Source organism: Nicotiana tomentosiformis, chromosome 8, assembly GCF_000390325.3.
Source record: "Nicotiana tomentosiformis chromosome 8, ASM39032v3, whole genome shotgun sequence".
Classification (NCBI taxonomy): Eukaryota; Viridiplantae; Streptophyta; class Magnoliopsida; order Solanales; family Solanaceae; genus Nicotiana; species Nicotiana tomentosiformis.
This window is the reverse complement of record NC_090819.1, coordinates 8,718,909-8,746,426: the sequence shown is the minus strand read 5'-3', so window position 1 is coordinate 8,746,426 and position 27,518 is coordinate 8,718,909. Positions and strand designations below refer to the sequence as shown.

Genomic DNA, 27,518 nt, shown 5'->3' with positions numbered 1-27,518 from the left:
ATTGAAAAGGAGGGACTTTTGGAACATTTTAAGATTTTAATTTTAACATTTCAGTTTGGTGTGTTTTGAACTTGCTTGCTTGTAATAGAGTTGTGACAGTGACGACAAATGACGTCAACTCCAAATCGATCATTCTTTTACAAGTTTAGATATGATTGATACCTGAGTCCCTCCTGCAACCAAATTAAACCAAGAAACGAAACGCAAGATGATTATTATTATTGAAATGACAGAAAGCATAAAGTTCAAATATAGTATGACAAAAATCCATCTTTTTATTTTAAGAGTAGAAGGGATGAGGAGCTGAGGACTAATCATTGATGACAAGGCAAAATTCACCAAATCAGAACTTGCATTTATCTATGTCTCGACTAAGACATTTGTAAACTGGTCACATGTTACATTGAAAGCTTCTGATTATGTGCCTTTCTTAACCTTCTCCCGAAATGTTCAATAGGGAAATTAAGCGAAATAATATTCACGGATTAACATGTAAATACTAAGCTTAGTGAAAGCTTTTTCCTCTAATTCCCGAATCAACACGAAAGAATTGAGAGTGCTCTGGGTTTCTTTTAACTCCCAAATCAACACGAAAGAATCGAAAAATCCCAGTCTGAAAAAACAGAACGAAATGACATTTTATGAGATGACAACTTTACAATTTTACATACCTTACTATTGAATTTACGTTCTCTTTGCAGCTTTATATCTCCCAAACCCACCCCACCTTATAAAAAGTTTATTATTTATTACATCGTCATTCCTACATTATAATATATGACTGAATGCTTCTAGATATACGATTTTGACAATATACCAGCTCCGGACCATTGTCAAGTCCGGCTTAATTTTGTGCTGAAACGTGATGCTTGTATCTTCTAATCTCAAGGGGATAAGCAAACATTAGCTTGCATGCGCTGAGGGAAGTGAATATCATTACGCAAATCATGTTCAGAAGGCTAAAGAGGGTGTGAATCTTGTTGTATGCTCTAACAAGACAGGAATTTCCGCTTCCTACTTTCATATCAGTATTAAGCCCAATGCATATCATAGGGGAAACTCCTTCTGGAGAACATCAAGATTCCGTGCGTCACATGCTTCCAACATATCATTTCGAGATGCACAGCTGCCCAACAAAATAATAGAAAAGAAAAACTCAGTTATGACCTGCAATCAATAGAGCAACATATGGACTTTTCATCATGTGATGTACCTCAGAGATATTCTCAAATATTGCCAGGCGTTATCTGCCTTGGGATTCATTGCTAGTGCTCGGACATAATAACGGATGGAATCCTCATACATACCCTGTATGCAAAAGAATATGTCTGAAATTATACTATCCATAATTACTAGCACTTCTAAAACAATTCAAACAAATTAGGCTTGAGATATAAAAGAAATTTTATTTTTCTAGATGAAATCAGCTGTCACAGCATGACACTGCAAATAACAATCTGGAACAGGAGGGAGGGAGAGAGAGAGAGAGAAAGAGAGAAGGTTGCCAATTAGATATTTTTTGTCTTTCTTTGGCTCTGGGAAACTGTTGATATAAAACGACGTCATGATTGGCATTTCTGCACTGTTCAGCACCGGATTCTGAGAAATGCATCTAAATTGCTAGCAATTAACAGATGGATAACTACCAAAATGATCTGACAAACCGCGCACATAATACCAAAGTTGCACGCAAAGTTCAATAAAACATGTTCCCTACTATTAACTTGGACCTACTTATATTGCTATTACTGCCAGCCTATCATATTTGTTTAGCTAAGGCCCAGGATTGGGAATGGAGTGTAACCTGAGAACAAATAAAAAGAACTACATAATATGTGCAACAAGTGTGGTTTATAACTTCTAACTAAAGGCATAGAAAATCACCTGGTTGGCGTAACTGATTCCCATGTTTGCCCATGCACGTACATAGTTAGGCTTTAAATCTAGCGCCTGCGAAGTACAATTGAAATGTTAATAAATTCATTGTTTTTCAGACAAACCTATAATATATATATATATATATATATATATATATATATATATATATATATGATGCAAAGAAGATGGATGACATAAAATCACAAGGCAGCATATGTCACAAAACTAATGGTGGTGATACCAAAAAAATTTCCTTATCTCAAAACCGCAAGGCCACAGCTCCGCCAAGTCTAAGACTCTATACTTACTCTATAGAACTAATAGATCTACAAGGAGTCTGTGAGAAGGCACGGGAGAAAATATGTTATTGATATATTGAATGAATGAATAATACTACACAAGAGGTCCTTATTTATAGCTATACTATACAAGGACATACTACTCCTCTACCAATGTGGGACAATATTACACTATATACATGCTGTAAATTAACACTCCCCCTCAAGCTGGTGCATACAAATCATATGTACCGAGCTTGTTACATATATAACTAATACGAGGACCAGTGAGAGACTTGGTGAAAATATCTGCAAGTTGATTATTTGACCTCACAAACTTTGTAGCAATCTCTCCTGAAAGTATCTTTTCTCTGACGAAGTGACAATCAATCTCAATGTGTTTAGTTCTCTCATGGAACACCGGATTTGATGCAATATGAAGGGCAGCTTGATTATCGCACACAAGTTCCATCCGACTGATTTCACCAAATTTCAACTCCTTGAGCAATTGTTTGGTCCAGACTAGCTCACATGTTGCCATAGCCATTGCTCGATATTCTGCTTCTGCACTAGACCGAGCAACTACATTCTGTTTCTTGCTCTTCCAGGACACCAAATTTCCTCCTACTAAAACACAATATCCAGACGTAGAACGTCTATCAGAAGGTGATCCTGCCCAATCAGCATCTGAGTATCCAATGATCTGCTCATGACCTCGATCCTCAAAGAGTAACCCTTTGCCTGGAGCCGATTTTATATATCGAATAATGCGGACAACTGCATCCCAATGACTATCACAGGGAGAATTCATAAACTGACTTACAACACTCACAGGATAGGAAATGTCGGGTCTAGTCACTGTGAGATAATTTAATTTTCCAACCAGCCGCATATAGCTTGCAGGATCGCTAAGCGGCTCCCCCTGTCCTGGCATAAGTTTAGAATTCGGATCCATCGGAGTGTCAACAGGTCTGCAACCTATCATCCCGGTCTCCTCAAGAATGTCTAAAGCATATTTTCTTTGAGAAATAACAATACCTGAGCTAGACTGGGCAACCTCAATACCCAGAAAGTACTTCAATCTGCCTAGATCCTTAGTTTGGAAGTGCTGGAAGAGATGCTGCTTCAGATTGGTAATACCATCCTGATCATTGCCAGTAATAACAATATCATCAACATAGACTACCAGATAAATACAGAGACTTGAAGCAGAGTGCCGATAAAACACAGAGTGATCAGCTTCACTACGAATCATGCCAAACTCCTGGATAACCGTGCTGAACTTACCAAACCAGGCTCGAGGAGACTGCTTTAGACCATAAAGTGACCGACGCAAGCGACATACAAGGCCACGAGACTCCCCCTGAGCAACAAAACCAGGTGGTTGCTCCATATAAACCTCATCCTCAAGATCACCGTGAAGAAAGGCATTTTTAATGTCCAGCTGATAGAGGGGCCAATGACGAACCGCAGCCATGGATAGAAAAAGGCGGACTGAAGCCACTTTAGCCACGGGAGAGAAGGTATCACTGTAATCGAGCCCAAATATCTGAGTATATCCTTTGGCAACAAGACGGGCCTTAAGTCGATCAATCTGTCCATCGGGACCAACTTTGACTGCATAAACCCAACGACAACCAACAGTAGATTTACCTGAGGGAAGAGGAACAAGCTCCCAAGTACCACTTGTATGTAAAGCAGACATCTCGTCACTCATAGCCTGTCGCCATCCTGGATGAGACAACGCTTCACCTGTAGACTTAGGGATGGAAACCGAGGACAAAGAAGATATAAAAGCATAATGGGGAGATGACAGACGATGATAGCTCAAACCGATATAATGAGGATTAGGGTTAAGTGTGGTCCGTATACCTTTCCGAAGTGCAATCGGTGTACTAGGAGCAGGGTCCGCAGCAGGAGCAGGGTCAGGTGCAGGACGAGAACCAGTTGGGCCTGATGGAGGACGCAAACGACGATGATAAGTCAAGAGTGGTGTTCCTGTGGCCGGGGAACTAGGGGAACAACACTAGACTCCTCAACGGTTGGTATGGATGAAACCTCTGTGGTCGAAGGTGGAGGAGGAGCTATAGTAAACTCCTCAAAGGTCGGTATAGGTAAGACCTCAGATATATCATGGTGGTCAGCAGAGGTAAAGAAAGGTTTAGACTCAAAAAATGTGACGTCAGCTGACATAAGGTACCTACGAAGATCTGGAGAATAACAACGATATCCCTTCTGAACACGAGAATAACCAAGGAAGACACACTTGAGAGCACGGGGAGCTATCTTATCTTTCCCAGGGACTAAGTTATGAACAAAACACGTGCTCCCAAAAACACGAGGTGGAAGAGAGTATAAGGGTGACTGGGGAAACAATACTGAATGCGGAATCTGATTCTTGATGGGAGATGAAGGCATCCGATTAATCAAATAACAAGCTGTGAGAACTGCATCGCCCCAAAAACGCAACGGAACACGAGATTCAATTAGAAGTGTGCGAGCAGTCTCAATAAGGTGCCTATTCTTTCTCTCAGCAACCCCATTTTGCTGAGGGGTATAAGGACAAGATGTCTGATGAATAATTCCCTTAGAAGTCATAAACTGCTGAAATTGAGAAGATAAATATTCTAAGGCATTATCACTGCGAAAAATGCGAATAGAAACACCAAATTGGTTTTTGATTTCAGCACAGAAACTCTGGAATATAGAAAATAACTCAGAACGATCTTTCATTAAGAAAAGCCAAGTACATCTTGAATAATCATCAATGAAACTGACAAAGTAACGAAATCTCAAGTATGAACTGACTCTACTAGGACCCCATATATCAGAATGAACTAAGGAGAAGACAGACTCTGCATGACTCAACACTACGCGAAAAGGAGGCTCGGGTATGTTTCCCAAGTTGACACGACTCACAATCTAATGTAGGCAAACTAGATAAACTAGGCACCATCTTCTGAAGTTTGGATAAACTCGGATATCCTAAACGTCTGTGGATTAGATCTGGAGGATCTGTAATTAGACATGTTGTGGAAGGACTGAGTGAGTTAAGGTAGTAAAGGCCTTCTGATTCACGTCCTGTACCAATTGTCTGTCCCGTACTGCGGTCCTGCATAATAAAAGAATTGTCAATAAAATATATACCACAATGGAGGGCACGAGTCAAACGACTAACAGATGCAAGACTAAAAGGACAGCCAGGGACATAAAGAACGGAATCTAGGGTGATAGAAGACAAGGGATTAGCTTGTCCAACTCCTTTTGCCTTAGTTTGACATCCATTGGCTAAAGTAACAGTGGGAAGAGACTGTGAATATACAATATTTGACAAAAGTGATATATTACCAGAGATGTGATCAGAAGCGCCGGAGTCCATGACCCATGGGCCAAGAGTGCTAGACTGGGAAACACAAGCAAAAGAATTACCAGAAACAGAAGTATCAGTCTGAGCAACTGAGGCTACTTGTGGAGATGTCTGCTTACTTGCTCGATACTGAAGGAGCTCATTATATTCTTCTTTAGATAAAGAAAATCCTTGGTTACCTGGAGTCTCGGTCTGAGCAATGTAAGCATTTTTGGGTGGACGACCATGTAAGGAATAACACATTTCACGAGTGTGTCCAAGTTTGTGACAATAAGAACACTTGGGTCTAGATCTTCCAAAACGACCTCCTCCTCGTCTATGCTCCATAGTTTGAGATGCCCGAACATCCATTGTCTGGGATGCAAGAACAGAGGAATCAAGTATCTGCGATGAGATCACTGGTGGACTTGGTGCTGCAGCAAGGCGGAGTAATCGAGAGAATGATTCATCAACTGTCGGGACAGACGGACTAGCCAAAATCTGGTCGCGTACTGAATCAAGATCATTAGGAAGTCCAGCGAGGGTAAGAACGAGAAACATCTTTTGTCGCTGCTCTTGTTGTTTTTCCACACTAGCCGAAACTGGCATCAACTTCTCAAATTCCTCCATGACTGTCTGTACTTGACCCAAGTAAGTAGACATATCCAATTCCTGCTTCTTTAAGTTTGTCATCCGTGATATCACATCATAGAAGCGAGATATGTCATTAGTGTATAAGGTGCGTGCCTTTGCCCAAACCAAATAACATGTCTGGAATGGACGAAACAAGGGCATCAACTTGGAATCAATAGATCGCCACAAGATGCTACATAACTGAGCATCGATTTTTGCCCAAAGTGCTATTGCTTTTTCATCTCCATCGCTAGACTGTTTGATTAGATGATCTTGAACACCTTGACCTCTACACCATAACTCGACAGATGAATCCCAAGCTAAGTAGTTTGAACCTCTCATTAAAGGTTCCGAGGTAATAATAGCACTAGAGTTTCCAGAACTCATGTTTCTAGACCCAAAAGCATCAAATCCCATAGACATTGTTGCAAATTATTGCCAAATAGGAGAAAGAATCAACTGTAATCCACTGAAACAGTGCACGGAAACACAGAAACAGAATACTGAAAACTGTAGCTGCCGGAATCTACTGTAGCTGTCGGAATAGTACTGTAGCTACCGGAAAAAACTCAAAGTTGTCGGAATGAAATGAAAACAGTAGGGGTAGGATCGGAATTACCAGGCGACCCAACTGTTCTGAAGGAAGATTTTCAAAAAATGGCCGGAAGTGGTCGTACGCGCCGGCGCGTGAGCTCACGCGCGTGAGCTTCTGGTGGCGCGTGGAGGCGCGTGAGGCTGCTTCTGCCGGAGTTTTTCACTGGGGTTTGGTCGCCGGACAGTGACGACTCTTGTGGTAGTGTTGGATTTTGCACAACACTGACAGAAATGAAGCAGATAGAAAACAACCTTAAAAAAATACTGATTTCTCTTTCCCGGAATCGCTGGAATTTATGCACAGCGATAAGTCTCTCACAATTGCTCTGATACCATGTGAGAAGGCACGGGAGAAAATATGTTATTGATATATTGAATGAATGAATAATACTACACAAGAGGTCCTTATTTATAGCTATACAAGGACATACTACTCCTCTACCAATTTGGGACAATATTACACTATATACATGCTGTAAATTAACAGAGTCCAAGTATGTATTGAAGTGAATAAGAAGCATTCAAACGTCTTCAAAAGATTCAGTACAAGATAACCACAACAAGATCATCAGATGGGTAAGACCTTCCAGTAAATACACTAACATACTACTACCAATCCTGGGGCAGTTACATTGTAAAAATTGCAAATCGCTGAGAATCTCCAAACACTCCCTAACTGTATTGTATAGAATTAAACTTGTATTAGCAAGGTTAGCATGCAAATCACTAGGTGCTTTCTTGTAAGGTTGCAAATCAGCAACTAGGTGACGTATCCAGGCAGATCCACCATCGTATGTCTAAATAGAGGACAATGAGCAATCATTAGGTGAAGTGAAGAGTACCTGCTGATAAGCCAATATTGCATCAGCACTCTGAACACTGTTAGCTTGTGTTGCACCAAGCTTATTCCAGAGTGAGTAGTCCCTAGGTTTGAGCTTTAGTGCTGTCTTAAAAGACTCAATAGCTTTGTCATATTCTCTTGATAGATTGTATAAAACCCCAAGTACTATGTGTACGTCAGCATCATCAGGTGACATTTGAGCTGCATCCGTAAATAATCTAGATACCTGTATCACATGAAAATAAACATCTCAGTTAATTGCCCTGCATTTACAATTCCCACACTATGGCCTCTTTCCGTTCTCTAATCTCAACAGAGAAAAGGAGGTAGAAGAAGACGAGAAGGAGAAAAAAAAGGGAAAAGGCAAGAAAGAGCTAGAACGAGTGGATTGGCCATAGCCGCCTCAGGTATCTATGAGGAGAATACGGAAGGGAAAAGGAAGAGAAGATAAATAAAGAGTCTTACATCAGCATGATAAAAAGAAACAGGCTGATCCTGAGGGGCAATACTCCCATACTTCGGGTGGTGGCGCAGCCAACTATACAAATACTTCAATGCAGCTTGTTGCTCCAGTTCTGGACAATTACAAAATAGAAAAATACTATTTTCTGAGCATGCTAATATTAATAAATCCTTAATAGATAAAAATTACAGCTGCGTGTGAAATAAGAATCTATGAAATCCAAAAATTCACACTCTTGATGCCATTGTGTTCCTCATGAGAATGTCCATTGCCTAATTATGGTATCTATTTATAATGGAGCAAATATTTGAAAACTCGGTTCTTAGGCTACAAAAGCAACAAATCTAGAGGATCAAAAAATAATGTGAATCTGATTAAACTTTAAAGTCACTACAAAACAAAAGTGCCTCAATGCGAGCTTCACGTCACAATAACATGAATATGTTAACTAAGCAAATAATGTAATACTCTTGTTCATTAATTTATGACGTTTCTAAATTACATTTGACAATCATTACTAGGAACCTACACCACATAACAAGTGGCAATAAAGTTTGAACATAGCAGAAGCTCCAAATCCCATTAAATTAATATCCTATAAAAAATTTAGGCTGATCTATTTTTTTTTCAAAACGAAACCCAGACCCCAAACGGCCAAAACCTCCCACCCTAGAGTCAACAGTGCCCTTTTTCCACTTTGCTCCCGTGATGACTCGACACACCAACCGCTTTGGTTGGAGGTGGATGGTCCTTTCCACTACACTTACCTCACTTGTCAAAGTTCAGGCTGATCTACCACAATTGTTCACTTGAATTAATAAAAAGCTAAACTAACTACTTACCATTTGTGTGACTAACTCCAAGGGAGAGAAGAACTTCCAGATTTGTGGGATCAGCCTCCTGTGCTCGCATCATGGCAGCTATAGCCTGTGAAAACGGTGATTATGGTGTTATGCCTTCCCAATAAATTGAGCTCAGCATTTGTGACGCAAGAAGTCCAGACAGAAAAAGACTCTAAAACCATTAAACATATCACCATGCATCATTATTGCATTAGTTTCAGCATCAACTCCTCACATTTACAACAACAACTATGCCTCGGTCCCAAACAAAGTTGGGGTGAGCGATATGAATACTCGCTTCTTTCTTTAAAGCTCAACTCATATCATCATCATGCCAAAATAAAATAAGAATAGTGAAGATAAGTTTTATCTATATATATAATATATATACACACACACACGCATACATATATATGTATAATAGCAATAATAGGCAGAATAGCCTAGTAGACTCATGTACTTGTTCGCATTTGTCATCCCGGTCCCTATACTTAGCAGTTTGTCGAATGAATACTTATACTTGTTCAAAATAAGGTTTTAAAATACCTCTGACCATTAACCGAGCTTATGTGGCATTGATATAACTGAGTTGGAGGAAATGTGTAATATACACGCTCATAAGGGGCGTGAATTGATTTAAAAAGTACTGAAATCAATTCTATTGGAAAAAAAAAAAAGCAAAAAAACCAGAAAAACAGAAAAAAAGAAAAGAAAAGAAAAAGCTATCAATTCCATCTTCCTCCCAAAGTACCCAAAAATCAGTCTGCTGCTACCGCCCCTAGACCTCCTCCTTTCCTTCCACAACTGCTTACCTTCTCCACTTCCACGATTGCTTCACATCTTTCTTCCTCCAACCACCAAAAATATTTTATTCAAGAAATCCCCCACCAAAGAAAAAGAATAAAAATCATCCCTCTTACACAAATACACTCATCAACCCTTACAAAAAGGGTGGGTGGGGAGAAGACAACAAGATAAACAGTAAATAAGAGAGTGAGATAGGCCTCAAACAAATAGCAAATAATTTGATCTTCAATTCAATGGGGTTTTCAAAGGCACATTCTCGTTCACTGTTGGTACGGTTTCGGAGTGTACTTGGCTCAAAACTACAACGTTCCCAATATTCAGAATCTCGTTGACACTGGCCTTATCATCGCTAAGCATCTTGTCTTGAAGAGAATTATCGCAAATTCAGAAAGAGGGCAGATGATGAAGATTAGTCCTTGGTTCTTTTGGTTGTCGTTTTATTAATTTTCCGGGTGCTTAAATTTTTGGGAGGGTTTATTTTTTGGAAATGTACTGAATTTTTATTGTCTTTGTTTATACGATTCACGAATGAAATTCGAAGAATTTTTTCTTTCAATTGTTTTGCTTAGCCAATTGATGAGTTTGGAGGGGGAAAAGATAAGAGTGTCCTTAGACTAGAAATGGAATGAATTTGAGTTATTTTAAAAGAAATAGTTTTTGTAAAATTAAAAAATGATGTGGCATATTTTATCTGACGTGTATATTAATATGAGGGCGTTTGAGAGACACGCAAGGTCAGAGGGATTTAAAGTAATGTGTTTTAGTAAGTATAAGTGTCCAATCGACAAACTGTTGAGTACAAGGACCGGGATGACAAACGCGAACAAGTACAAGTATTTACCAGGCTATTCTGCCATAATAATAAGATAAATAGTAATAATATTAAACGTTCTCTAACAAATCTAAGGCCTATTCCGAACTAGTAAGTATCACCTATATGGATCTATAATATCAACTCCTCACATTTGCTTCAAAAAAATTAAATAGATAAGGCTACTTATGAGTTCAATTATTTTCGGTACCGGGTGATTCCCGATCAAACAGCAGAAGATGGGGAGAGTTCAATTCACAATTCTTCATCAAAAAATCTCTTTAGATCGTCTCACCAATAACCAACTGAACTTGTGAGCTTAGCTGTTTCACCGTTATATTGGTTTGTGCATATGCCTGAAGAATTATGTGAATTGAATTCTCCCTATTTCTTCTGTTTGATTGGAAAGGATAATGCCTTGAGCAGTATTTCAATCATTCAACAAGAACCATACAAGAAATGTAGGCTTTTGACCATCTCAGGATACCAAGAGGCTTCTGGGTTGTAACATAATTACTAAAGCAAAATCTGATAGAAAGATAAATAGTAAAGAAAAGACCATCATATTGTAATCAAGCATGTCAATGTTTTATAACCTCTTCTTGTCATGGAAGGTTTTTAATTTGGAACTGAGAGAATAGAAATGCAGTTCATCAACCACTTGCATGAGTTTGATCCTTTTTGCAGATAAACACATATGGAATGATTCACAAAAGATATCTCAGAAAAATTAGTGAATGAAGAACGGATAAACTAATATTAACCTGTTGATCATCATCGTTTTCAGCATGTGCTATGCCAAGTAACCTCCAACCCTCAGCATTTTCAGGGTTCTTCAAGACTTCAGCCTCCAAAGCAAGAACTGCTTCGCTTAGGAGACCCTTCCGGAATAGTTCCTGCCCTTCTTTTAGAGGATTCGGATGACCAACATAAGGATTCAAATCAGAGAACACATAAACTCCCCTTGATGCGTCTGATTGCTGTTTGAGAGCAGCTTGCTCGTTCATATACCTGTTGGAAAATGGTAAAACCAAGCACATAATTCAAGGAAATGCATAAGCCTTGCATAGAGTGTCCTAAGCTGAAACTAGTCTCTGGTATGCAAAAGCAGATAAACAACGGATATGAACAGGGTTTGCCAATTTCTGCCATGTAAAGGCTGATAAAAAATGAGAAAATATAGGGAAAAAGCCTCAGAAAGGGACAGGGACTAACAGGGTTTTTTTTTGTGTGTGTGTGTGTTGGGGGGAGAGGGGGAATAATAAAGGAAGGCAAAGAGCCAAAGAATAAGAAAAGACAGACATGACGGATGAAAAGCATAATGTCACCAAGAGAGACACACAACATAATTAAAGAGATTTTTTTGAAACAGGTGATTCATGGGCCTCGGGTTGGAAACTCATAATATGCCAAAATAACAGTTACAGAAATTAGTATTGGAACATAAGTTATCACGAATCTAATACCATATAATTTATATTTTCTCAAGCATGGTGAAACTTACTCATCATAAGCCTCTGCCCAGCTATCAGCCGAGGTTTCACCAAATGCTCCTTCAGCAACTTGATTCCCAAATTCATCTGCCCAATCATTCACGTTCAACTTTGAAAATTCATTTACCCACTCGTCATTTACAGATCCATGCTGCTCACGTTCAGCAGAAAACTCATTCACCCACCCTTGTGGTCCACGAGAAAGCTGAAAACAACAAAGGACACGTGCAAATATTATTGTGAAAGGACTTAGACCTCACAACATGTTAAAGGAAACTCATCAACCACAATCACGTTTCAAACCACATATATTAGGAACTCTCCGGTGAGAAAGTTCCAGGTTCAACAGCTTTTGCCTTTTAGTGCATCTCATACTCACAAAATCATAGACAAGACATATCCTACAACTTCTGGAGTAAGATCAACACATTCAATGCCTTATCCACATCCACACACAAAAAAAATATCAACTCTTGTAATGATCTTGCACTTGCCTCCTCATGCGCAAACTGGTCAGCCCATGATTGACCTCCATTATACTGCTGTCCGTATTCTGCTGCCCAATCCCCAGGAGCAACTGTAGCAGGCTTGAATTGATTTTCTTCAATAGTAATTTCACCACGACTCATCTTGGATACAAATTGGAGAAATTTGGAATTCTACATGAATTAATAAAGCAATCATATAGTAATGAAGGTAAAAATGCAATAAACAAATATTCCAAAATGAACCAATGAACAGAAATATTTATCTGCTAAACATCTCCTCGACTTGATATATTCTACTAAATTGTTTCATTAGATAGCTAGCATGTCTCCGTGGTGGTTCAGGTTAGCAATCAGTTTCTGATTTATTTTTTAATAAGTAGTCACAAGTTCCTGATATACCAGTAATACCTGCCTTTCTTTCTATTTAATCCCCTTTACTTAGCTGCTACTGCAGTATATTACTTGCATCCCTTCCCTATTCCATTCACAAGCAGAAAATGGAAGGTGGCACATGTAGAATAATCATGATGAACGTAATAGCCAATTAGTACTGGTACTAGCCCTTAAATTAGAGGTTGTCTTGTTACCCCACATGCATTTATAGCCGCTTAGGGGTTGTTTGGTAGGGTATATAAGAAAAGTACTGAATAGGGTGTATTAGTAATGTTGGGATTGGTTTGGCGTATTAAAGGTTTTGAAAGGGCAGTTTTATCTTTATACATGCTTATCCATCTATTAAAAACCATGGTATTGCTAATGTCATGGTTTTCTATATAGAAGAACAGTACTGAATAAGGTGAAAAACACTACCAAACAAGAGATTAATAATACCAAAGTTAATACATGTATTATTTTCCATAATACATCCTACCAAACGACACCTTAGTACACTCAGAAGAATGTCAATAATATTTGCTTGAGCAAATATAAAATAAAACAAGACTTAGCATGAAACCTGAAATTTTGGGTCATTGTTTTGAGCTAATGTGTGAGCCAACATACGTGTTTGCTCCATGGCCGCCAAGTTAGGAATATTTGCACCTCTCATTTGACCGATCATTCCAAGTTGGGATTGCTCCTGCAATAGCACAGGAAAACTGTACTCATAAACAAAAACAGAGAACATGGAAAGGTGGGAGGGAGAGAAAGGGACTCTGGAGGGAGAGAGAGAGAGGGAGGGGGGGTTGCTGACATCATCAGGGGCTCTTCGTCATTTAACTTATATAAGCCACACCAGATTAAAAGGATGATGAAATACAATTAGCCCTATTTTCATCTACGCATTCTCCCTGACATCTGAATACAGGCTAGTTTGTCCTCCCCCTCTCTGTGATTGTGTGTGCGTGTAGGTGCACATGTATGTTCTCTCTTGCTTCTATAAAGGATGCTTTAGTCCAAAGCTGCTAACAAATTCAAATGCTCTGAACATTAACATAATTAGTATGATCTCTCTCTCTCTCTCTCTCTCTCTCTCTCTCTCTCTCTCTCTCTCTCTCTCTCTCTCTCTCTCTCTCTCTCTTGTGTGTCCATGTATGTCCTCTCTACTTGACCCGGATGCATTTTGTCTGACAGCCTAATAGAACTCTTATCCAAATTATACCCTTTTTTGGATATGTTTTTAGGTATAGATCCAAATTATTCTATGATGAATCTAATTCCACCGAGCATGACAATATTCATAAAGGTAGACTATTCTCCTCTTTATTCATAAAGGTGGACTATTCTCCTCTTTCTCATTTCCCCTCCCGGCCAAAATGCAACCCCACCTAATGCAGGAGTTTAATAAAACTTTCTTACATGCTCAAATTCAGATGCCCAGCCATTAGCGCCATGTTGTTGTTCAAATGATTGGGCCCAAGCGTTGGGGTCAGCATGTTCTACTCGGTTCTGTGCAAACTCATTAATCCATCCATCTGCAACATGAGGCGCAGGTCTCATAGCTAGGGACTCATTCCAATACTCCTCAAGCTCGGGATATCTTCCAGGCACAGGGCCCCTTGCCCGAGCATCATTATCAATTTCTAAAGAAGATAATAGAGCATTAACCTGATGAATAAAATCGTTAAGTTAGTTATAGAATAGTTATAGGAAGACAAAGTAAATAAAGAACTGAGAGCACAGAAGTATTTTCGGCATATTTGAAGAACTGAAGGACCAAAACAAGACAATAGTGTACTATGGTTGAAACGACCCCCTTTCTGCCTGCTCATCAAAGCACAGTGTTCTGTAGGTGGAGTAGAAACAACAAAATACTTTTGTTTCTTGCCCATATACACCAAAACACAATCTCCTCGCATCTGTTTGGATTTCCTAGTTCAGTTATTAAAAGTCCACTAATTTTCTTTTTCTAGTAATAAGACTTTTTATATCTGTAATGAGTTTGAAACGTCGATCACTTAGCATACATATACAGAATCATATAACTAATAATGAATTCTGATGGATGGAAAATACAGTTTGGCACATTATCATCACATTGCCAACAAAATATGAGCTGTTCCTTTTCTGTTTTTGATATTTAATTTTTAACAGCCAGACAGAAGAGATAGTTATGAATTCCTATATGCAAATCGTAAATCTATTACAAGAGATTGGTGAATTTTTGTTTCATGGATATCTGAAATAGTTTAGGAAACTAAGACGGACTGATAGTACCTAAATGTCACTAACTGAGTAGAATTATATGGCTAGAAACCAAACCTGTCCATTTATGAAGTCTTCACCTTTATCAGCAAAAAAATGCCGGGCCATGATCGTGCTACGGTCCCGTATGCATTGCTTGTCACCTTCTGATAAACCTAATAATGGCAGTGAAGTAGGACGAAACGGCATTCCACCCTGACTGCTGTTGACAAACGAGTGCAAAAAGCTTGACAACACTTGCTGTGGAGGCCCTACATGTGGAGGAAAAGGGAATCAAACTCATAAGAACATTCACCAAAGTTGATGAAATTAGCAACCATCCACATAGCTTGGTCATTTTCACCAATCATCCAACTTCTCAGACAGTAAAGCACCAAGTTGGAAATGCCAAATGCCATCTAAGTACAAGCCCATCCCTTTCCTCTAATGTGCCTTTTAACTAGCTGGGAAGATATCATTTTATAAACTGATATCTATCATGTTCTTTGTAAAGTTAAAGCACAGAAAAAAGACTCAAATAGGCTTTTTCACAATCAAATATGATTATATGAGTATAACTTAGCACTCCCTCCTCCATCCACAGTATAATTCCCTAACCCGCCCCTTGATACGGCTTTCAGTGCCATATTGACAAATGAACTCAACGACCGGTTTGCATACCATTCGTAATTCAAATTCATCAAAAGTAATGCTTACTCCTGGACCCACATACAATTCTCTACTTCAGCCAAGTTAAATCAGGCAACAATGCTCCAATCCTATCACAGAATTGCTAAAATGTCTCTCATAACTGGCAGCCCCCTCATTATAATGATTGAAGAGACAGTTCAGTGTTACCATTCAGATCTGGTTGAACCCGGGCATGCTCCAAAGGGATGTTTGTCATGTTCTGACTTCCAAAGGGAAGTTGAGGTCTTTGTATCTCATCCCAAGCGTCGGAGAGCCTATTTTGATCTGCAGAACGAAACCCTTGAAGGAACTGGGAACCCTGAGAAAGTTGTATTACAAGTGAGTAATGCATTTGCGGGTGGATCCCTCCTCAACCCACAAGTATCAATATATATATATATATTAACCTGAATATTAGGGTGCAGTGGTTGTTCAAACTCTGATCCTGGAAGTGAGACCAATGGTTCTTGAAAACCTGCAAGGAAGTTGCCATCGGACGATGTACTCACTGATGTAGGGATCTCTTTTAGCCTTTCCTGTAAGAGAGATGAATCATTAATCAAGTTAATGTAAGTCCATAACACATGTACATACACCTTGACTCTGAGATGTCATTTAAGCTATCCCGAACTTAAACTTGTGTCCTAGTCTATTTCTGTCAAGAAAATTGTTCAATATAGACAAATCTATATTACAAATACACTTTACAACTAAAACACAAAGACTCCCCGTATTTCAGAACACAAACTCGGTACAGATCCACAAGTAGCAAATCTAAGGATTAAGTTATACAAACTGACAGTGTAATGATTTTTTACATTATCAACTAATTTTAACTTGTGATAGCAAGTCAATTACCAATTTTACTATATTATAAATTAATGCTTATCAAGACATTTACCTGTAATAATAACCTAATAAGTAACTTGATTGGGTAACTATTCTTTAAACCATCAATGCACATAACTTAAACTCTAAAATCAAATTAAATCTTTTACAGGAAGAAAGCGTCAGCGAGCGAATTTCTTAGTGTCTAAAATTTTATATCAATCAATCAAGTGCACCTGAATTTCAATAATATATTATCCATTTCGCTCTGAATTCAGTAGTCATAGCTCACAAGAGAAAGAGTGTTATGAGGTACCTGAGTCTTAGAAGAAGAGCCGATGAGAGCGTTAGCGAGAGCACCGAGTGGATTGGAGGAAGAAGAAGGTTCGCCACAGCTTGGAGCACCGGTAACCAAGTCTCTCATCGCCATGACTTTTTCTTCTAATTAATTTTCTTCCTTTTTTACTGAATTTTTGTAGTTGTTATTGATTGAGTTGAAGGAAGAAAAATGAAGAGGTGCGGCTGACGACGGCGGTTGACGGAGGAGTTCGGTGAGGACAAAGGCCGGAGGAGCAGAGGTGTAAATTTGTTTTATAGTGATATATGTGTGTGTATAGGGAAATCGCGATTATTTATATTTGTATATATAGTGGTGGTGGTTAGGCGATGGCCAGAGATTGGGATTTTGCTTATTTCTATCCTCTATTGGGAAATGTGACCGAGCGCAGCTGGCCCTACCCGCACTCGACCTAGACTAATTCTAATGGGTAAATGCTAATGCGTTCCCAATAGAGGTGATTCTATACTATTCAAGACCTTTATTTATATTTAGGTTAAGGAAGAAGGGATATTTATATTCAACACAAAACTTATTAGTAACATTTTGTTATGAAAATATTATATTGTGGATGTCCATTCATTACTCCGTTATAGATAATTTTTCCGAAGAAGATTATCTATTTATTACTATGTTGAAGTTTATCTACAAGCAGTTGATGCACGCAGGTTGCAAGCAATTCAATGAAATGATTTGCAGCAGCTTCTTATTAAGCAGGCAGGTTGCAGGCAGCGCATGCAGACAGCTTACAAACAGCTCATGCAAGCAGGTTGCAAGCAACTCAATGAAATAATTTGTAGCAGCTTCTTATTAAACAGGCATGTTGCAAGCAGCTCATGCATACAGCTTACAAGCAGCTAAAGAAAAGCCTTGCAGCTGCTTCCTGAAAAGCCTCGCAGTTGCTTCATTTCTTCTATAAATAAAGGAGTTTTCAGTTCATTATGAATATAACTTTAAATATTAATTTTCTTCTATACTTGTCTTCAGTTTATTTCTTTTATAGTCTTTATTTTATAACATGTTATCAGCACGAGACTCTGTCATTTTGAGCACTTACATCAAATTTAATTTCTATTTCAGTGTTCATCTCCGATGTAAGGCGACACTCTTATGTCCGTGGTCGGATCTTGTTCATTCCGAGCATCATAAGGCATATTATATCCTTGAGGTGGTGAGTTTTTCTTCTAGGCAGTAGTGATGTAGATATCACTTATATATGGAGTGGCCAAATTTGCGTAATTTAATTTGAGCCTTTTGCTTATATTTTAATATCTTTATCATCGCTTGCTTGGTTATATGTTACGTATACAGTACCTATTTTGATATTTGTTTTCATCCTTATTATCTTAATAAAGGATTACAAAGTGGATAACATTGTTAGATCCACTTAAACTCTAGCATAGTTTGCAAGAAATATACAACCACCATAAGTGGTTATATTTCGTATATCTCATTGTAACTAAATTTTGTTAACCACCAGAAGTGGTATATGCCTATGACCACCAGAAGTGATAATTTAAGCTTTTTATGATTACAATTAAAGATAAGCTAGAGAAATATTCTTTATATTTTATGCACGCCTCGATTTACTCCTGAAGTAGTAAATATTTTAAAAGAGGTTGAAGCATCACAATTTGATGTGATTAATGCGCGTTCATATAATTATGTTCGATTTCCTGAAGAATGAGAATTTTTTATAAATATTAATCTATTCCCTGAAGTGAATGTGATAATATTAATAAAGTCGTAAATATGAACGCGCTCTTGTTGTAAATATATTGTAATTCACCTTCATAAGAGTTAATATGACTGAGAGAATATATACTCATTATTTTGTATTTTAAATTTGCTCATGAAGAAGTAACACAATTGAAATTTCTTCCTGAAGTAGGAAAATATTTTGAAGCAGTATCTTTATGTGCCTAAACAAGTTATTTTTGAAGCATATTTTCATTCCCTAGAGTGAATGAAGAAATACCGCAACTCAACTCCTGAAGAAGTAGAATAATAAATGATACAAATATTATTTTTGTAGCATAAAGATTATTGCCACACATACTTGTTATACGTAAAACATCTTGGATAATTTTATTAATTATCATTCTAAGGCAAAAGTATTCTTGTAGAATACTTTCTACTACAACCACATTAATATATTATGGTTAGTTATTGAGCTTCCCGAAGGAAATAACAACTCGTGTATCTTTCCTTAAAAGATGCAATGACTATGTGGTTGCCGTATTGATACAAAATATTCAGATGTTAATGATATTTCTCTTTGAATGAGATATTTGTCACAAAGTTAGGTAGAAATATTAAAATTTTTAATTTTCGTCATCTATAAATTTAGAATTAGTTTTATATTGTTCATTTGATTATGGTTTTCTCTCATGACACAAGAAGTGTCTGAGCAATATTTGGTAGTACAACAAAAGATCCGGAAGAGCTAATTGTTTGTCTAGAAGACACATGACACAAGTAGTGTCTGAATAATATTTGATTGTGGACAATAAATAGAAGGCTCCCGAAGAGCTTATTTGTCATTATTGTGGTAAAAATATATGTTATGATAAACCAAAGTTTACTAATACATATGACTATCATACTGAGACTACAAATGATTGAAAGATTAAAAATCTCCATGCTTTCACAATCATTTGGGGTAAATATGTATGTGAGAAGATACCTGCATTATTCTTCAAATTTGTACTACATTATGTATCACAATATACCAGAAGTTTACTAATGCAAAAGCAGTCACAGTAAATCAAAAATTTACTGATACAAAAGTAACCACGGTAAATCAGAAGTTTACTGATGCAAAAGTTTATGCCATAGTAAATCAGAAGTTTACTTAGAGATAGCACTTGCCATGATAAACTTGAAGTTTTCATTTGCCATTTTTAAATGAGGTATTTGAGAATTCAGATAAGCATATACTAAAAAACTAGAAGATTTTTCAAGAATTCTCTTGTGTTGCTTGTTCTCATAATAACTTGATTATACCAGCTAAAATTGAGACTAAAATTTCCGAATTCTGGAATATATAAAAGGTGAATATGGGCACATTCACCTATCATGTGAACCACTTATAGATGCATATATAAGATGGTTACATGTATGTTTATTGTCAACCTGCAGTTTGGCATTTGAAATTATTTTTCTCAATTAAGAGCATAATTTTCAGATTATGAAATCAAGACAGTTCATCTTGATGATGCTCGTTTATATCTAAGCCAGTTTAGCATTGAATACCTCCTGTTAATGGCTAAACTATTGCTTATGAGAACAAAGCCTCATGTGTTGGTCTAAGATTTTCTAAATTGCATACAACAACACTTGTATGCATTAAATCAATAAAATATGATAAGTTCTCCCCTCACAATTGGTTTAGGATAAAAAAACCAAATATTTTTACTATCTAATAACTTTTGATGTGTGATATATGATTAATTTCTCTACCACAATGCACAAAGATATGTTTCCCAAAGAAGATTGGGGGTATGAGTTAGTTTTTCTAACATTTAGGGGATGGAATAAAACAGCTAGATAATATGCTATATGAATCGAATTATCATTAACGTGTTCCTCGCTTAGAAGATAATTCAAGTCAGATGCGATAAGTATTTGCTGATCCAAAATTAAATATCATATTTCAGCTGCAAATGCTCCTATTAAAATTAAAGTCTCTGAATGATAGAGTTTACTGTACGCATGAAGTGTGGTAGACCAATCAGTTTCAAAGGTAACAGTCCTTGAAAAGAATAGGAGTAAATGATCAAAATGATCATAATAAGGAGGAAATAAGCTCTGGATGAGCCCACGACATGACATTTCATGAAACTCCATAAGAAGTTGAGGTACCTGAAAATAAAAAAAGTGATGAGATCTCAACAAGTTATGTCCCTTACGAACTGATACAAAATGTTGGCCGGCGATATATTTGATACAATATAGTGCACAATATTGTAAAAGATTGTGAGGATCGGACCTGTAGTCCAGACACCTGAAGATGTCATGCCATTTAAATGTAGGTCATAACCTATATGACTCATTTGATTAATTCTATATGAAGATCCCTGAAAGATTTAAAATGCCTGAAGTAAATTCAAAATCTCGGGAAATGTATTCAATCAAATTACAAATATCTTTGTACGGTTTAAAGCAATCTGGGTGCATGTGGTATAATCGCCTTAGTGAATCTTTGTTGAAAGAATGTGATGACCCAAAATGTCATCTTTAAATTTAATAAAATTTTCTGGAAAGTTTTTATGTGAAAAATGGATTAAAATATGAATTAGAGCTTTAAAACTCAATTGAGTTGACTTTGGTCAACATTTTGAGCAAACGGACTCGGATCAGTATTTTGATAGTTCCTGTAGGTCCGGATCGTGATTTGGGACTTAGGCGTATGCCCGGAATTAAATTTCGAGGTCCCTAGCCCGAGATATGGAATTTTAATAAAAAAAAATTAAAAGTTTAAGTTCAAATAGTGACCGGATGTCTAATTATGTGCAAACGACCCCGGAATAGAATTTTTACAATTCCAACAGTTCCGTATGGTGATTTTAAACTTAGAAGCGTGCTCGAAATTTTATTTGGAAGTCCGTAGCTAAATTAGGCTTGAAAGGGCTAAAATAAGAATTTAAGGTTGGAAGTTTGACCGGGGAGTTAACTTTTTGATATCGGGGTCGGAATCCAGTTCCGAAAATTTTTATAGTCCCGTTATATTATTTATGACTTGTGCGCAAAATTTAGTGTCATTCCGAGTTGATTTGATAGGAATCGGACGAGCAGAAGTCTTTTTAGAAGTTTTTGAATTCATATGTCAATTCATGCGTTTTGGCGTTCGATTCTTGATTTTTTTATGTTATTTTCCGATTTTTTATCGCCCGAGCGAGTTTGTATGAGGTTATTAGACTTGTGTGGATAGTTGGTGTGGAGCCTCGAGGGCTCGGGTGAGTTTCGGACGTTCGGAAGGAATGAAAAATACATCAGTTTTCTGGTGTTTCTTAGCAGCAATTGCAGGTCTCGCAAATGCGAGAAATTATTCGCAAATGCGAACCTCGCATTTGCGAGAAGGGCTTCGCAATTGCGAAGAAGCCTGACCTAGGCAGAGTTCGCATTTGCGACTCTTTGGTCGCATTTGCGACCCTAGTAGCTGAAGGCCAAGCTTCGCATTTGCGAACCTGGTGTCGCAAATGCGACATCAGAGGCTTGTGCCCAACTCATTTAATGCGCGACTTAGGCCATTTATCTCACTTTTCTTTCATCTCTTGGGCGATTCTTGGAGCTTTTGGAAGAGGGTTTTCACCTAGCACTTTGAGATAAGTTAATTATACACCCTTTGAGTTAAATACATAGATTATGGGTAGATTATAACTAGTAAATCTTAGAAATAAAGGGTTTAGATGAAAAACCTAGATTTTTATAAAAATAAAATTTTAACCATGAAAATAGTTATGGAATTGGATATAAATTATATATTTGAGTTCTTGAGATTATGGGTAACGTTTCCATCCGGAAATTTCCGGAATCCGGGCACGTTGGCCCGGGGTGAATTTTTGGAATTTTACCATTTTGGATAGGGTAATTTATTTAATAGATGAATTTCGAATTATTGAACATATGTTAATTATTTTATATAACTTTTGGATAGTTTCGGATTTTTCGGCATCGAATCGTGAATCTTACGCGACGCGATAATCGAAAAGTGGACTTTGAGACGAGGTAAGTCTCTTGTCTAATCTTGTGAGGGGAAATTACCCCATAGGGATTAAATTGAATAATTTTTACTAATTGCGAGGGCTACGTACGCACGAGGTGACGAGAGTCCGTGCGTAGCTATTATAAATGCTAAAGTACGGGTAGTTTAGGACTCAAAGCATGAATTACTTGTGTAAATTATATTTCTTGATTAATTAATATTAATTGATATATATGAATATATTGTGAATTGTTAGATAAAGATATTAAAGGATGAAAATCTCATATGCTTGATTTTCTGTTTAAATTAATTAATTATTAAGAGAAATTGTTCTCCTCCCGAATTTATCTTATAATAAATATACTCTACTTCCGGAGGTACATAAAAAATGTCCTCCTTTCTTGTGGAGGGGGCCGAACGCCTCAGCAGGATAGATGCATCTATAGATCGTGCCACACGTCCCTCGGCAGTATACACGACACTCTGGATCGGGTCGTACGTCCTCGGCAGAAATCGTGCTTAATAATAATAATTACACGATACTTTAATAGTTATTTCAGCTTGTGAAGCTAATTGATAAATTGGAGAATCCTTAAAATTTAATGAATTATTATTCCTGTTTGTTAAGGAATTAATTGTTGTCCGTGTAAATGAGATTAATTGATAAATTAGAAATTATTTGAATTTAAGGAATTTAATTAATATATTGAGAATTGTTGCATCTGAATGAATTTGATTATTTCCGCTGCTTAAATAAATTATTGTAAATCATGCTGATTTAAATATCCTAGTTGTATTTTAATTATTATTATTGACCCATAGTGAGTGTCAAAGTTGGTCATCTCGTCTCTACCACTTCAAGATTAGGCTTGATACTTACTGGGTATACGTTGTTTACGTACTTATACTACACTTGTTGCACTTTTTGTGCAGGACCTCAGGCAAGTACTAGTGGGGGGACCTATTGTCTCATACCCACATTATCCAGGGGCATAGTGATGAGTTGCCTTTCTAAGCCGTTCTGCAGCTACTAGTGTCTCTCCTTGTATATTTTCTTTTCATTCTGTCTATTTTATTTCAGACAGTATTGGAGGTTTTGTATAATCTACTAGATGCTCATACACTTGTGACACCAGGTCTTGGCACACACATTGGTAGAATTTGAGTTTTATTATTTTTCTTGGTTTTAAATTTTGTCAATGTATGTTTAATTTATTAAGTTGGCTTGCCTAGCCATAGTGTTGGGTGCCATCACGACCTATAGGTGAAATTGGGTCGTGACAAAGAAGGTTACATAAATGATGTTATTTGTCCATGTATTTTTATAAAGAAAATGGCATCATAATTTGTTATACTTGTTGTTTATGTTGATGACATAAATCTTGTTGGAATTCCAGAAGAGTTCCAAAAGGCAATTGAATATCTTAAGAAAGAATTTGAGATGAAAGATCTTGGAAAGATAAAATTTTATCTTAGTCTGCAAATTTAACATTTAGCGGACGAGATCTTTATCCATCAATCTGCATATACATAAAGGGCTTTAAAGCGCGTTTACATGGACAAAGCGCACCCATTGAGTACACCAATGATTGTTTGATCACTTGAAGTGAACAAGGACACGTTTCGACCTTCGGAAGAGGATGAGGAACTCCTTGGTTCTTATGTATCTTGCTAATGCTACAAGGCATGGCATAACATTTTTTGTTAATTTACTAGCAAGATATAACTCTTCTCCTACATCGAGACATTGGAATGGGTTTAAGCATATATTGCGATATTTAAAGGGAACTCTTGATATATGTTTGTTTTATGCTAACAAAGGTAGTGCAGATCTTGTTGGTTTTATAGATGCAGGTTATTTATCTGATCACCATAAAGCTCGATCTCAAACCGGGTACGTATTTACATGTGGAGGTACTATCATATCATGGCACTCCACAAAGCAATCTATTGTTGCTACTTCTTCAAATCATGCTGAGATAATTTTTATTCATGAAGCAAGTAGGGAATGCATATGGTTGAGATCAGTGATTCATTTCATTCGAGAAAAATATAGTTTGGAATGTGATAAAAGATCCATAATTTTATACGAAGACAATGTTACATGCATAGCCCAATGAAAGGGAGGATTTATAAATGGAGATAGAACGAAGCACATTTCACCAAAATTATTCTACACACATGATCTTAAAAAAAATGGTGACATTGATGTGCAACAAATCCGTTCAAGTGACAATCCGACAGATTTGTTCACTAAGTCTTTGCCAACTTCAACTTTTGAGAAAATGGTATACAAGATTGGAATGCGGAGACTCAAATATTTGAAACAAGGTTTTCATTAGGGGGAGTGAAATACGCACTGTACTCTTTTTTCCTTACTAAGGTTTTTTTTCCATGGGGTTTTTCTTGTAAGGTTTTTAATGAGGCAGCTAGAAATGCGTAATACTAAATATGTGTACTCTTTTTCCTTCACTAGGTTTTTTCCTATTGGGTTTTTTCTAGTAAGGTTTTAACGAGGCACATTATCTTTTAATGAACATTCAAGGGGGAGTGTTATGAAAATATTATATTGTGAATGTCCATTCATTACTCCGTTATAGATAATCTTCCTGAAAAAGATTATCCATTTACTACTATGTTGAAGTTTATCTACAAGCAGCTGATGCAGGCAGGTTGCAAGCAACTAAATGAAATGATTTGCAGCAGCTTTTTATTAAACAGGCAGGTTGCAAGCAGCTCATGCAGACAGCTTACAAGCAGCTGATGCAGGCAGGTTGCAAGCAACTAAATGAAATAATTTACAACAGCTTCTTATTAAACAGGCAGGTTGCAAGCAGCTCATGCAGACAGCTTACAAGCAGCTGATGCAGGCAGGTTGCAAGCAACTCAATGAAATGATTTGCAGCAGCTTCTTATTAAACAGGCAGGTTGCAAGCAGCTCATGCAGACAACTTATAAGCAGCTCATGCAGGCAGGTTGCAAGCAACTCAATAAAATGATTTGCAGCATCTTCTTATTAAGCATGCACGTTGCAAGCAGCTCATGCAGACAACTTACAAGCAGCTAAAGAAAAATCTTGCAGCTGCTTCCTGAAAAGCCTCGCAACTGCTTCCTTTCTTCTATAAATAGAGGAGTTTTCAGTTCATTATGAACATAACTTTGAAAGTTGAATAAAATATCAATCTCTCTCTATACTTGTCTTCAATTTATTTATTTTATAGTCTTTATTTATAACACATTTCACATTTATTTTAATTTCTTGTATTAAAATCCAACTAATTTATCATAATTCTTTTATTCCTTCATAAAATTTGATACTATATGAAAAGTTGAAAAAATTATAAAAATAAATAAGTTGTTCCTAAATTTATTCCAAAAAGTTAATAGCAGACTTTAAATTCACGAGTATTTTTTTATTTCTTAGGCTCGTTCGAACTTTAGGAGTAATTTATCACATTCTCACTATATATATATAATTATACATTTATGAAAGTAAGGAATAAGAATGATTGGTGAAAAGAAAATTGCGAAATTAGTGATTAGTTGGAGGCTTGGAGCTAATGTGGTTATGGTTTAATTTGGAAAACATGGTGAAATAAAAATTAAAAATAAAATAAAAGATATTACAAAATTGGAGTCGATTGCAAAAGGTGATATTTATGTCACTTTGAATAAATATAAAAGTTAAGGTGTCCAACTAAAATAATTGAAAGTATCTATGAATTATTCCAAAAAAAAATATTAAAATATTTACTTATCTATCTATATTATATTAAAAGGAGGGTAGTGAAGCATGAGGTTAAGCCAAGTGGTGTATTGAGGAAAAAGCCACTTGACACTTTTAAAACAAAATTTAAATAAATTTTATGACAAAATCTAAGATAGATTAACAACATTATGACAAAATCTAATCTAAATTGTTTAAGAAATGTATCTATAATAAAAAATTTATTTAAGGAATATTCTCCCTTTAATTTTGGTCCAAATGATAAAAGAAAGGAGTGAATTTTCACTGATTTTCCTTCATGATACATTTCAACTCAAGGTTTAGTTTATGTGATATTATCCTTTTAATTTAGGTGCTTATTTAATAACAAAATATTTGGTTTGACTGATATGATATATATGGAGCGTCATTATTTATCTATATTTATATTCTTGTTATAAATAGAATTGTATTTAACGTGAATGTCTATATTTTAGAGAGATTTTATGGTTTGTTACTTCGTGGCTAAGTCATTTTCCCCTATAAATAGAGGAGTTCTATTTCATTTGTAATTGATCCCAAATCAATACTCTCTACTTTTCTCTGCAATATTCTTCTTCTCTTTTTATTGTTTCATAACACGTTGTCAGCACGAGACTCCAACCAATTGAGTAAAGGCTTTGGGATACGTGCATGGTACCTAACTTGTACATAATATTGAGCACGATGATTGTCGATTGTTCCATGAACTTCCTTCAGGAATAGATTCTGGATTTAAGGTAAGTATTTTACCTTATTTTTCTCTTTTAAATTCTTGAAATTCTATAATTTATTTTTAAATACAAGTAAAGACAATAAGTTTTGATTATAACTCTAACAGAGTTTGTAAGAAATTATAACCACCCAAAGTGGTAAAATTTCTATGTCTTGCTATGATCAAATTTATGTATGATTATGAGCACAAGAAGTGAAAAACCGTCCCATTGACTTTGCTTCATTCCCATTCCCTTAAGAAAATGTGGTAGCAGTATGTGATAAGTCTGAAAGAAGACAAAATTATTATCGTGAAAGTATCAATGAATGTGGACGTGGTAATAGACGAAATTATAATCATTATCATTGTGGTAATGAGAATAATAAAAATTCTCAAAATA

General features: G+C 36.6%; 1 protein-coding gene across 1 annotated transcript; it reads right to left on the bottom strand.

Annotated features, from left to right (window-relative positions):
• Positions 1–614: 614 nt before the first annotated feature.
• Positions 615–17,325, bottom strand: LOC104106234 (peroxisome biogenesis protein 5). Its single transcript, XM_070182026.1, has 15 exons — positions 16,931–17,325; positions 16,194–16,322; positions 15,955–16,105; positions 15,175–15,368; positions 14,272–14,520; positions 13,430–13,552; positions 12,481–12,645; positions 11,998–12,191; positions 11,258–11,504; positions 8,876–8,960; positions 8,036–8,145; positions 7,572–7,796; positions 1,885–1,950; positions 1,214–1,308; positions 615–1,126 (listed from the first exon to the last, which is right to left on the bottom strand). The coding sequence occupies exons 1-15, from the start codon at positions 17,042–17,044 to the stop codon at positions 1,048–1,050; spliced, it is 2,226 nt and encodes a 741-aa protein (XP_070038127.1). The 5' UTR covers positions 17,045–17,325; the 3' UTR covers positions 615–1,047.
• Between the last annotated feature and the right edge of the window lie 10,193 nt (positions 17,326–27,518).